At 41.3% G+C, this 13,040-nt stretch overlaps 2 protein-coding genes across 2 annotated transcripts; both read right to left on the bottom strand.

Annotated features, from left to right (window-relative positions):
* Window positions 1–1,381: 1,381 nt before the first annotated feature.
* Window positions 1,382–2,270, bottom strand: LOC137622487 (protein FAM98B-like). Its single transcript, XM_068353092.1, has 2 exons — window positions 2,215–2,270; window positions 1,382–1,691 (listed from the first exon to the last, which is right to left on the bottom strand). The coding sequence occupies exons 1-2, from the start codon at window positions 2,268–2,270 to the stop codon at window positions 1,382–1,384; spliced, it is 366 nt and encodes a 121-aa protein (XP_068209193.1).
* Window positions 2,271–2,531: 261 nt separating this feature from the next.
* LOC137622488 (uncharacterized) lies at window positions 2,532–11,248 on the bottom strand. The gene is made up of 3 exons (XM_068353093.1): window positions 11,133–11,248; window positions 8,223–8,317; window positions 2,532–2,701 (listed from the first exon to the last, which is right to left on the bottom strand). The coding sequence occupies exons 1-3, from the start codon at window positions 11,246–11,248 to the stop codon at window positions 2,532–2,534; spliced, it is 381 nt and encodes a 126-aa protein (XP_068209194.1).
* Window positions 11,249–13,040: the final 1,792 nt, after the last annotated feature.

Consider the following 13,040-nt stretch of genomic DNA (forward strand, 5'->3'; position numbering starts at 1 on the left):
TTTATGATTTATGAATGCTATGCCCGATATCATTTTAATATGGCTTGTGAATATCTATTTGTTTCTTCCATTTTTTTTTAAAAGGTAAAACATAACGTCTCACAAAATGGTATATTGGGCATATTTCTATAGCTTCACACTATGAACAATCTATCTTGGGCTATTTCTAGTTTTTGAAAGAGACGTTATTTGTGAATTTGTAGGGATGTTATGAAAGAGGTTATAATTGATATAATTAATGAAATTCGGAAAAATTTTACTTCTATGCCCGACACTCATAGAAAATCCTTTGCTACATACAAAAGCCAAGATCTTATTTATAACTATTTGATTTTTTACGAAAATAGAAATGAAGATTGATTCTGCAACCAAAGTCACTATCTTACTCGTTCCATATATATTCGTTTTTCTTGGCTTTTATGAATGTTGAAAGGTTGAACATTTTATCGGAGTAAAAAAAAAGAAAAAAGAAAAAAACATAGGAAAAAAATATATAATGAACTTTCTCATAAAATGGAGAGTTCACCTCGAAATTTTACGTGTTAAGAAAGCCGTTATTGGTTAAATTTAGTAGGTAATAGGTTGGCCAGGGCACAAGCCACTCGTTGAGATACCACATTGGACTCTTCTCTTTGGTTACGGTTCATATTACTGTGACTCCACATATACTGAGGAGTCCGGCATATTCCTTACAAAAACTCCTCTGTCCTAATACACATGGCAATACTTGGATTGCTAAACCAAGGGTCAAAGATTTAACTACTGCACTAAAATCGTTCAGTGGCTATTTTCGTCTTGGTAAGGGTAAAAGAAACTCTTTAGCTGTGGTAAGCAGCTCTTCTCGGAGGAGGACACTCCAAAATAAGAACATTGTTCTCTAGTCTTGGGTAGTACCATAGCCTATGTACCATGGTCTTCCACTGTTTTGGGCTAAAGTTCGCTCGTCTTCCTCTTCCATCTCGGTCTTCTCTTCCTATTCCTCCTCCATCTCCACATCCTACCCCACCTTCATCTCCTCTCGCTCGTCTTCCTCCATTTCCTCTTCCTCTTCCTCTTCCATCCCCTCTTCCTCTTACTCCTCTATCTTCTCTTCCTCTTCCTCCTCCATTTACTCTTCCTCTTTCTCCTCCATCTCCTCATCCTACCCCACCTCTATCTCCTCTCTCTCGTTTTCTTCCAACTCCTCTCCCTCTTCCTTCTCCATTACCTTGTCCTCCTCTTCCTCCATCTTTTCTTCCTCTTCCTCCTCCATCATCTCTTCCTCTTCCTCCTTCCCCTCCTCTCCCTCTTCCTCCTCCATCTCCTCTTCCTACCACACCTGCATCTTCACTAGCACGCCTTCCTCCACCTTCTCTTCCCCATCCTCCTCCATCTACTCTTCCTACAACACCTCCATCTCCTCTAGCTCATCTTCCTCTAACTCATCTCCTCCTCCTCCTCCATCTCTTCTACCCCTTCTTCTTCCATCTTTTCTTCCTCTTTCTCCTTCACCTCCTCTCCCTCTTCCTCCTCCATCTCCTCTTCTTACCATACCTGCATCTCCTCTGGCTCGTCTTCCTCCATCTTTTCTTCCTTTTCTTCCTCCATTTCCTCTTCCTACAACACCTCCATATCCTCTCCCTCGTCTTCCTCCAACTCCTAGTCCTCCACCTCCTTCATCTCCTCTACCTCTTCCTCCTCCATCTTCTCTTCTTCTTATTCCTCCATCTTCTCTTCCTCTTCTTCCTCCATCTCCTCTTCCCATTCCTCCTCCATCTCCTCTACCTCTTCCTCCTCTATCTTCTCTTCCTCTTACTCGTCTATCTTCTTTTCCTCTTCCTCCTCCATCTTCTCCTCCTCTTTCTCCTCCATCTCCTCTTCCTCTTCCTCCTCCATCTTCTCTTCCTCTTTCTCCTCCATCTCCTCTTCCACTTCCTCCTCCATCTTCTCTTTTTTTTACTCCTCAATCTTCTCTTCCTCTTACTCCTCCATCCTCTCCTCCTCTTCCTCCTTCACCTCCTTACCCTCTTCTTCCTACTTCTCCTCTAGCAGGTCTTCCTCCATCTTCTTTTCCTGTTCTTCCTCCATCTCCTCTTCCACCTACCCCTGCATCTCCTCTACCTCCCCATATCCTCTTCCTCTTCTTACTCCATCGCCTCTATCTCTTCCTCCTACATCTTCTCTTCCCCTTTCTCCTCCATCTCCTCCTCCTCTTCCATCTTCTCTTCCTCTTACTCCTCTATAATCTCTTCCTCTTCCTCCTCCCTCTCCTCTTCCTCTTCCTCCTCCATCTCCTCTTCCTACCGCACCTCCATATCCTCTTGCTCATCTTCCTCTAACTCCTTTTCCTCTTCCTCCTCTATTTCCTCTTCCTCTTCTTCCTCCATCTTCTCCTCCTCTTCCTTCATCTCCTTTTTCCCTTCCTCCTCCTTTTCCTCTTCCTCTTCTTCCTCCATTTTTTCCTCCTCTTCCTCCACCATCCTCTCTTCCTCTTCCTCCTCCATCTCTTCCCACCACACCTGCATCTCCTCTAGCTCGTCTTCCTCTATCTCCTATTCCTCTTCCTTCTCCATCTTCTGTTCCTCTTCCTCCTCCATCTTCTCTTCCTCTTCCTCTTCCATCTTCTGTTCCTCTTCCTCCTCCATATCCTCTTTATGCCACACCTCCATCACCTCTAGCTCGGCTTCCTCCATCTCCTCTTCCCCTTCCTCCTCCATCTCCTCTTCTTACCACACATCCATCACCTCTACCTCGTCTTCCTCCATCTTCTCTTCCTCTTCCTCCTCCTTCTCTTCTTCCTACCACACCTCCATCTCCTCTCGCTTGTCTTCGTTCATCTCCTCTTCCTCTTCCTCTCCCTCCTCCAAAGCCTCTTTCTACCACATCTCTATCACCTCTAGCTTGTCTTCCTCCATCTTCTCTTCTACTTCCTTTTCCTTCTTCTCTTCCTACCGCAACTCCATCTCCTCTTGCTCGTCTTCGTACAGCTCCTCTTCCTCTTCCTCCTCCTTCTCATCTCCCTCTTCCTATTCCTCTTTGTTACGAACTCCCTCTAGAAGGAAGCCATAACGGGTTCTTTTATCTTATTCACAAATCCAGTGACAAAACCTCAAATCAGTAGGAACGAGGAAATCCAGAAGGACACAAGGGCAAAAATTTCACAACATTTATTACAACAATAAAGGTACTAACACTGATGGCCCACAAAAAGTAATAAATTGATTAAGTACAATATGCCATCGATTAACTCAATGAGTCACCTAATGCTAAAACTAAACCCTACTCATAGTGAGGAAATCAAATCTTTAATGTTAAGGTATCCAAAAACCTTTACCCACCACGCTAACCTATTACTAAACAGAAAGGAAAGAAGTGGAAGAACATACACAAAGAAACAATAATCCTACCTATATCACAATCTAAACCTTAATATTAAAGTACATAATCTTACAACACTCTCATATTAAACCTTCATCAGCTTTGACAATAGTTAAATGCACAAATATATTGGTCCTATGACACAGACCGGTACTGATATAGACGAGTCCATCTGCTGCTCAAAAATATGGTCACAAGTCGTCACTCTCATCAGTAGAACAGCCCTTCACAACCGTTGGTGGATATGCACTTTCAGTCTATGGCTCGACAAAATACCGGGGATGTTCCTCTTACCTGAGAGAAGCCTCCCTACTTGCTCCAACAAGACCACTCTGGTGCTGATACAGTAGATATATCCATCAAAGATGAAAAAGGCTCTCGAGCCCTGCTCTACACAAAACTGCCAATGTCCAGGTTAAGCAGTAGATCACTTGAATCACAGTTGCAAGTCTTGTTCTCACACGTAGCTTCACAGGTAAACTGCCTTCCACGTTAAGAAGCAGCTCAATGACAAATTGTATATATAATCCACAATAGGCAGATCAGCAGCTCCAGAGTCTTCAACGGCCTTGAACTCTACTCTCGAGAATACTTTAGGAGAGTCCCTAGTCACCTCTCCTTACAACACTCCCAGTCACCACAAAGAAAAATAAATGAGTTAAAAATTTGCCAAGGAAGTAAAAATACTGAGGACGGCCACACTTCAAAATGCACTCAATAGATGGCGCCACAAAACTTAAGCTTTTTCAACCAAAGCAAATTAAACATTACATTAAAACCAAAGCAAATTAAACACTACATTTAACCAAAATATATGTACTAAGGTAAAACCAACAGCAAAATACTTAATTTAGCTTTAAAAATTTGTAAACAGAATAAAAATGAAAGCCATCAGTGCAAAAAGGCAAAAAAACAAGATTTTACTTTAAAATTACGTTACTGCCTGACACCTTCCTCCTTCAACGAAAAAAAAAAATAATTTGACTAAACAGGAAAAATATATATATATTTTTTTTAACATTAATACGAAAATAAGAAAGTAAACATGACCAACCAAAACACTTACACTAAGACTACTTAACCTAACTGGACACCCGCCCGCCCCCCCCCCCACAAAAAAAAAAAAAACAGGGAACTCCAGAATTGCACAAAAATAAACAAAAACAACCTTAGAATACATTAATAGCCTATACATCATCTGAAAAGAAAATTTAAAAAATCAGGAACGGCACAGCAGCCCACACTTCACATCCTAGAAAGTGCATCGGGGATCTTGTTGTCCACTCCTTTTATATGCTGAAAGACCAGGTTATATTCCTGAAGGAGAAGTGCCCATCGCAGAATTCTTTGATTCGCTCCCTTCATCTTATTTATAAATACCAACGGGTTATGGTCCGTCAACACTTCAACCTGGAGAGAACTAGATAAGTAAATAGAAAAATGGGTTACGCTCTTCACCAGAGCCAAAGCTTCCTTCTCTATGGTGGAATACCTTCTTTCAGCCTGGAGTAACTTTTTACTGAAATAAGATACAGGGTGCAATTCCCCCTCATCATCTCTCTGAAACAGAACTCCTCCAACACCCACGTCACTGGCATCCACCGCCAAAATAAAAGGTTTATTAAAATTGGGAGAGCTAAGAATTGGTTCCGAGACTAATACCGATTTCAAATTAGAAAATGCTTTTTCACATTCTGTACTACACAAAAACTTAGTGTTCTTTTTCAATAGATTAGTTAAAGGCTGGGCGATGTCAGCAAAATTCTTCAGGAACCTCCTGTAATGTCCTAACATGCCAAGAACTTTGCGGACATCATGGACATTACGCGGCTGAGGAAGGTTGGCTATAACCTCAATATTAGCATGTTTATGAGCAACCTTCCCCAAAACAACCTCATGACCCAGATACATCACTACAGACTTACCAAACTCACACTTATCGATGTTTGCAACCAAACCAGCCTTTCGTAAAACCTGAAAGAGTTTTATTAACCTTTCAACATGGGTGTTCCAGTCCTGACTATATACCACTAAGTCATCAATATATATTTCGGTACCCTCCAGCCCGCATATCACCCTATTCATAAGGCGCTGGAACGTACAGGCTGCATTTTTCAAACCAAAAGGCATCACCTTACACTCATATAACCCATTGGGGGTAACAAATGCCGAAATCTCACGGGCCCTGTGAGACAATGGCACCTGCCAATAACCCTTCAATAAGTCTAATTTCGTTACAAATTTGGCATTACCTATTCGGTCTATTAAATCGTCAATCCGGGGAAGAGGGAAACTGTCACTCTTTGTTACCTGATTAACCCTACGGTAGTCAACACACATTCTATAATTACCATCAGGTTTCTTTACCAGAACAATAGGAGAACTCCAAGGACTTGAACTGGGTTGAATAAGATTGTGGTCCAGCATATACTGTACCTCCTTCTCGACTACTTTGGCTTTTTCTGGGTTCAGGCGGTAAGGAGCCTGCTTTACTGGAAGAGCATCACCAACCTCAACATCATGTTCAAGCCATGAAGTAAGCCCTGGAGCCTCTCTAAACACTTCTGGAAAAGCCGTTATCAAACATAACAAATCTTTCTTCTGGACTTCATCCAGATGTTCCAACAAAACATTTGCCTTATTAAAAATCTCAACCTTAGTTCTTAAATTCTCTACAGGTACATGGTCATCAACATTATCATAAAATACAGTAGCTAGAGGACATGGCATTTCATAAACAATATTTAATGGACTTAGATTTCTACCTTCATATTTCTTTAACCTATTAATGTGAAAAATTCTACTCTTCCTAGTAGAACCTGGAGAATCTAATTCGTAGTTAAAGTCAGACACCTTTCTTATTACCTTCCATGGACCTTTAAATCTGGGTTTCAGAAAACTATCAGGGTCCATATATAAAACCAGAACCAGATCTCCAGATTCGAAAGAACGACTTACTGCCTTACGATCATGGAATGCTTTCATACTAGCCTGGGAAGCTTCCAGATTACCTTTGGCAAACTTCCAGGCACAACTCAATTTATTTTTCAAATTAGATAAAAATATATTTAGATTTTGAATTTGTTTTCGTCCCCCAATCAACACTTCAAATAACACTTCTAAAAGACCTCGAACCTCATGACCATACACCAATCTGAAAGGAGAAACACCAGTCGATTCATTTGGGTGAGTTCTTATTGCAAATAACGCATAAGGTAGTTCCTTATCCCAACTACTCTCCCTTTCATAACAGTACTTGCCAATTATACTTTTTAAGGTTTGGTGGAACCTTTCCACAACCCCTTGACTTTCAGGATGGTATGGGACACTGGTGATGTGCTGAATGGCCAGTTCAGCACACCTGTCCTTAAAGTACTTGGAAGTAAAGTTAGTACCACAATCTGATTGAATGGTACAAGGTAACCCATAACGACAAAAATATTCTACTAACTTTTCCCAGACAGCTTTTGACGTTACTTTCCTAAGAGGGAAAGCCTCTGGGAACCGAGAAGCCCTATCAATCACGGTTAATAAGTACATATATCCCGATTGAGTTCTAGGTAAAGAACCAACAACATCAATGACAATCTCAGAAAAGGGTTCACCAATTACAGGGATGGGTTTTAATGGAGCTTTTTGCAATACCTGATTAGGTTTACCCATGACCTGGCACGTTACACAAGTTCGCAAGAACTGCTTAATACACCTTTTCATATTAGGCCACCAAAAAAGCTTGGTTAATCTCTTATAAGTTTTTGTTACCCCAAAGTGTCCCGAGAAAGGATCCTCATGAGCTAACTGCAGCAATTCGTCTCTGAATTGTTTAGGTACCAAAATCTGCTTATGATACTCTGAGGATTCCATAAGAGCAGAACGGCTTAATCTACACAATAATCCTCTCTCCGATACAAAACATGGCTTAGAAATATCATCCCCCGCAGTTATTTCCACATCAAATTCATCATGCTGAGCTTTTATAAAATCAGCCCTCTTCCATGCTCTAACTACCTTACTACTACCACTACTTCCTACAGACTCGAGCCTTCCTACTGCTACATCTACTTGAACAGGGTCTAAATGTAAATCCTCTCCGTCCATCAAGAGGTTACGCCCTTTCCTCTGGGAGCGAGTAGTTACAGCAATGGGTAATTTATTTAAAGTTAAAATGGGAAACAATTCTTGTCCCTCCACATTACACAAGTCATTTCCTAGGATACCATCTATCCCAGGTATAGGTAGTTTATCAACAATGGCCAGATTAATATTCTTTACGACACCCAATATGTCAATCTCTCCTTCAACCACAGGAGCCGACACAACAGTGTCCGGAAAACCACTTAAAATAATATAGTTAGCGATCTTCACGTTAAGAGGTAACCTACTTCTTAACAATAAAGATTGAGCAGCACCTGTATCCCTCAAAAATTTTATATTTATAACTTCCTTCTCAAATCTCAGCTTACCTGGCCAAATATAATTATTAAATGACAGTCATATGGGGGAATCATTCTCTTTATTACCTTTGTTACCATTTTCTTCATTCTCTACAGATTGTTGAGAAGCCTTAACATTATTCACCACAGCAATAGGAGAAGTAGTCTGCCTCTGTAAATACCTCTGACGAGCAAAACAATTAGCTTGGATATGTCCTGTCTTATTACACCAGTAACAGGTTCTACTTCCCACACCACTTGTTATAGTACGACTAGGATGAGCATTATTAGTTTTTGCAGAATTCCTATCTACAAAATTACCACTAGGATTACTGTTTGGTTGATTTTTGACCTGAAAATTGGAATTTGCTTTAGAGTTAGAGTAAGCCTGGAAATTAGAATTATTTTGGTTAACAAACACTCTCTTTTTACTCTCCCAGTTACCCATGACCACAGGGAAATTACCCCTGACGTTCTCAGTACCAACTTTGTGGGTCAATACATATTCATCACTCAACTGAGCAATTCTGGGAAAAGAAGTCACTTTCAAGTCTTCTAAATGAACTCTTAAATCTTTAGCACACGATTTTTTAAAATCTTCAATCAATATCAACTCTTTCAAGGCTGCCAAAGTAGTTACTTGGCGACTCTTGAGCCAATCATCAAAATGCTCCTGCTTTACACGAGCAAACTCCACATAAGTCATGTTCGGGGTTTTGTTAAAGTTCCTAAACCTCTGCCTGTAGGCCTCGGGAACCAAATCATAAGCTTTTAATATCAAAGCTTTCACTTTCTCATAATCCCGAGATACTTGCTCCTCTATGGCATTAGAAACCTTCTGAGCCTTGCCCAGTAAGCGACATTGAATCAACACTGTCCAGACCTCCCTAGGCCAAGACAACCTAGAAGCAACCCTTTTGAAAGCCTTAAAGAATTCAGGCACATTCTCCTCAGTAAAACAAGGTACAAGTTTTAGAGCATCCCCAAAACTAAACTTTTCCCCAATATCTTCATGAATGCGGGTACTCTCACACTTCTTACCTTGCTGGATCTTGGCCAGCTCTAACTGCATGCTAAGCATCGTTCTCTCATGTGCTCTGATTCTCTCAAACTCCTCGAACTCTAACTTCTTTAGTTCCAACATGTTCTGGAAATCCTTAACTAGTGGCTTATTTTCTCCTTTGACCGAACGAGTAGGAACAGCTGGAGACACATTATCAGTAAGAGGAACCCCCTCAGTCTGACTTTTACCATCTGGCAGACTGCCATACCCTTCAAAAATCAGTCCACATTGAGACGGATCCTGGAAAAGACTCAATCCCGGAGCCCCTTCTACATCAGCAGTTTGTTTAAGTTCACACAGCCTATTCTTTACCAAATTATATACGTCCATTTTCAATTCCCTATTTGTCAAAGAAATGCCTAACGACCTAGCACAAGCTTTCAAATTTCCTTTAGTTAGAGCACTCAAATACCTAATACAATTCTCAGAAGCCAAAAATTCGGCAGGGTTAAACTCTACATCAGCCATTGTGAAAAAGAAAAAATGGAAGGTGATGAGGCACAAAAAAAAATAAATACTGAAAAATCTCACCCAGAGCACAGTCTGGTAACTTGCACCACCGATTGAGTTTGTCCTGGATCCTGTCACGGTCGCCAAAATATGTTGCGAACTCCCTCTAGAAGGAAGCCATAACGGGTTCTTTTATCTTATTCACAAATCCAGTGACAAAACCTCAAATCAGTAGGAACGAGGAAATCCAGAAAGACACAAGGGCAAAAATTTCACAATATTTATTACAACAATAAAGGTACTAACACTGATGGCCCACAAAAAGTAATAAATTGGTTAAGTACAATATGCCATCGATTAACTCAATGAGTCACCTAATGCTAAAACTAAACCCTACTCATAGTGAGGAAATCAAATTTAATGTTAAGGTATCCAAAAACCTTTACCCACCACGCTAACCTATTACTAAACAGAAAGGAAAGAAGTGGAAGAACATACAAAAAAAAACAATAATCTTACCTATATCACAATCTAAACCTTAATATTAAAGTACATAATATTACAACACTCTCATATTAAACCTTCATCAGCTTTGACAATAGTTAAATGCACAAATATATTGGTCCTATGACACAGACCGGTACTGATATAGACGAGTCCATCTGCTGCTCAAAAATATGGTCACAAGTCGTCACTCTCATCAGTAGAACAGCCCTTCACAACCGTTGGTGGATATGCACTTTCAGTCTATGGCTCGACAAAATACAGGGGATGTTCCTCTTACCTGAGAGAAGCCTCCCTACTTGCTCCAACAAGACCACTCTGGTGCTGATACAGTAGATATATCCATCAAAGATGAAAAAGGCTCTCGAGCCTTGCTCTACACCAAACTGCCAATATCCAGGTTAAGCAGTAGATCACTTGAATCACAGTTGCAAGTCTTGTTCTCACACGTAGCTTCACAGGTAAACTGCCTTCCACATTAAGAAGCAGCTCAATGACAAATTGTATATATAATCCACAATAGGCAGATCAGCAGCTCCAGAGTCTTCAACCGCCTTGAACTCTACTCTCGAGAATACTTTAGGAGAGTCCCAAGTCACCTCTCCTTACAACACTCCCAGTCACCACAAAGAAAAATAAATGAGTTAAAAATTTGCCAAAGAAGTAAAAATACTGGGGAAGGCCGCACTTCAAAATACACTCAATAGATGGCGCCACAAAACTTAAGCTTTTTCAACCAAAGCAAATTAAACATTACATTTAAACCAAAGCAAATTAAACACTACATTTAACCAAAATATATGTACTAAGGTAAAACCAACAGCAAAATACTTAATTTAGCTTTACAAAATTGTAAACAGAATAAAAATGAAAGCCATCAGTGCAAAAAGGCAAAAAACAAGATTTTACTTTAAAATTACGTTACTGCCTGACACTCTTCCTCCTACATCGCTTCTTCCTACCCCACTTCCATCTCCTCTCTCTCATCTTAGTACAGCTCCTCTTCCTCTTCCTCCTCCTTCTCCTCTTCCTCTTCCTCTTCCATCGCCTCTACACCACCTCCATCTTTGGCTCGTCTTCCTCCAACTCCTCATCCTCTTTTTCCTCCATTTCCTCTTCCTCTTCCTCCTCCATCTTCTCTTCCTCTTCTTCCTACATCCACTCTTCCTCTTCCTCATCCATCTCCTCATCCTACCCCACCTCCATCTCCTCTCACTCGTGTTCCTCCAACTCTTCTTTCTCTTCCTCCTCCATTTCCTCTTCCTCTTCTTCCTTCATCTTTTTTTTCCTCTTCCTCCTCCATCTCCTCATCATATCCCACCTACATCTCCTCCTGCTCGTCTTTTTCCAACTCCTCTTCCTCTTCCTCCTCCACCTCCTCTTCCTCCTCCATCTTTTCTTCCTCTTCCTCCTCCATCTTTTCTTCCTCTTCCTCCTTCATCTACTCATCCACCTCCATCTCCTCTCGCTCTACTTCCTCCAGCTCCTCTTCCTCTTCCTCCTCCATCTGCTCTTCCTCTTCCTCCTTCATCTCCTCTTCCTACCACACCTCCATCTCCTCTCCTCATCCCCCACCTCCTCTTCTTCTTCCTCCTCCATCTCCTCTTCCTGCTCTTCCTCCATATACTCTTCCTCTTTCTCCTACATCACCTTTTCCTACCCCACCTCCAGCTCCTCTCGCTCGTCTTCCTCCAGCTCCCCTTCTTCTTCCTTTTCCATATCCTCTTCCTCTTCCTCCTCCTTCCCCTTTTCCTACCATACCCCCGTCTCCTCTCCTCTTCCTCCATGTCATCTTCCCCTTCCTCCTCCATCTACTATTCTTCTTCTCCTCCATCTCCTCATCCTACCACACCTTCCTTTCCTCTTGCTTGCCTTCCTCCATCTCCTATTCCTCTCTCCATTTCCCCTTCATCTGCCTCCTCCATCTCCTCTTCTTCTTTCATCTTCTCTTCCTGTTCCTCCTCAATCTCCTTTTCATCAACTTCCTCCATCTCATCTTCATCCACCTCCTCCATATCCTCTTGTTACTCATATACTTTTCTTCTTCCTCCTCCATCTCCTCTTCCTCTTTCATCTTCTCTTCCTGTTCCTCCTCCATCTCCTCTTCATCCACTTCCTCAATCGCATCTTCCTCCTTCATCTCATATTCATCCACCTCCTCCATATCCTCTTCCTTCTGCATCTTCTCTTCTTTTTCCATCTCATCTTCATCCGCATCCTCCATCTCCTCTTGTTACTCATATGCTTTTCTTCTTCCTCCTCCATCTCCTCTTTATCCACCTTCTCTATCTCCTCTCGTTACCTTTTTGATTTTTCCTGTTCCATTTACATCTCTTCTTCATCCACCTCGTCCATCTTCTCGGTCTCTCACTCCTCCATCTCCTCTCCCTACCCCACCTCCATCTCCTTTCGCTCATCTTCCTCCGCCATCTCTTCCTCTTCCTCCTCTATTGAGATATTCGGTACTCATCGATAAATTATTTCAGGTCACGGAACCGAATTTGGGAATGAAGTAATCAGTCGTATATCTGAGTTGAATGGCATTTAGCATTCTACCATTCTTGAATATACATCTAGTTCTAATGGAGCAGCAGTTGGCCAAATCTGTACTTCATCTATCAAGAGGAATAAATTTATCTGGTGCACTGTCTTCACTTTGGCAAATTTTCCCTTATCACCTGATCCTTGTCAATAGATGGAGTGATGCACTGCTTGGAAACAACAAAAGGTCTCTGAGTTGCTCATAGCTGACCATAAGACCTCAAACCATTGTTGAGATGAAGTGTCTTATCCAGTTGTACATTAATGACAATCTTGAATGCATGTTAGATCAGTGGGCTTCACAAAGTGGGCGTGTTTTCGACAATCACAGACAGGCTGCACTCACTGAAATTTTCTGTCATGAACAGACAAACTAATCTTTCTTCCTATATTGAAATAATTAAGTTTTTGTTCTGCTTCTGTAGGTCACATTTAGGTCTAAAAGCATCACATGAAGTAATTGTATTTTTTCTGAAGAAAAAGCCTTGGTTGCTTATCTTCGGTCTTCGCTGGGCAAGGTACAGGTTTTGAAGATGGTAGACATAAAGCAGGCACATTGAGGACACTAGGAGGATTGGAGGTCGCGAGGAACCACCAGGCAATTGGAGAGAAGAAGGCTTAGCACCCAAGTGTTTCTCACGTGTGAAGAATGTGTCAGAATCAACAACAAAATTCTTACCTGGCGGTATCAC

The sequence above is a fragment of the Palaemon carinicauda genome, chromosome 29 (assembly GCF_036898095.1).
Source record: "Palaemon carinicauda isolate YSFRI2023 chromosome 29, ASM3689809v2, whole genome shotgun sequence".
NCBI classification, from domain to species: Eukaryota; Metazoa; Arthropoda; class Malacostraca; order Decapoda; family Palaemonidae; genus Palaemon; species Palaemon carinicauda.

What these genes read in the sequence shown, in the direction of transcription:
- LOC137622487 (XM_068353092.1), bottom strand. Translation starts at nt 2,270, where the DNA reads ATGGAGGAGGAAGAGGAAGAGGAGAGGGAGGAGGAAGAGGAAGAGATT. An exon ending in GAGGAAGAGATTATAGAGGA is followed by an intron (nt 1,692 to 2,214) that starts GTAAGAGGAAGA and finishes AGGAATAAGAAG; the next exon opens with AAGAGAAGATGGAGGAGGAA.
- LOC137622488 (XM_068353093.1), bottom strand. Translation starts at nt 11,248, where the DNA reads ATGAAGGAGGAAGAGGAAGAAAAGATGGAGGAGGAAGAGGAAGAAAAG. An exon ending in AAAGACGAGCAGGAGGAGAT is followed by an intron (nt 8,318 to 11,132) that starts GTAGGTGGGATA and finishes TTCTTTTCCCAG; the next exon opens with AATTGCTCAGTTGAGTGATG. An exon ending in GGTCATGGGTAACTGGGAGA is followed by an intron (nt 2,702 to 8,222) that starts GTAAAAAGAGAG and finishes TGTGGTAAGAAG; the next exon opens with AGGAGATGGAGGAGGAAGGG.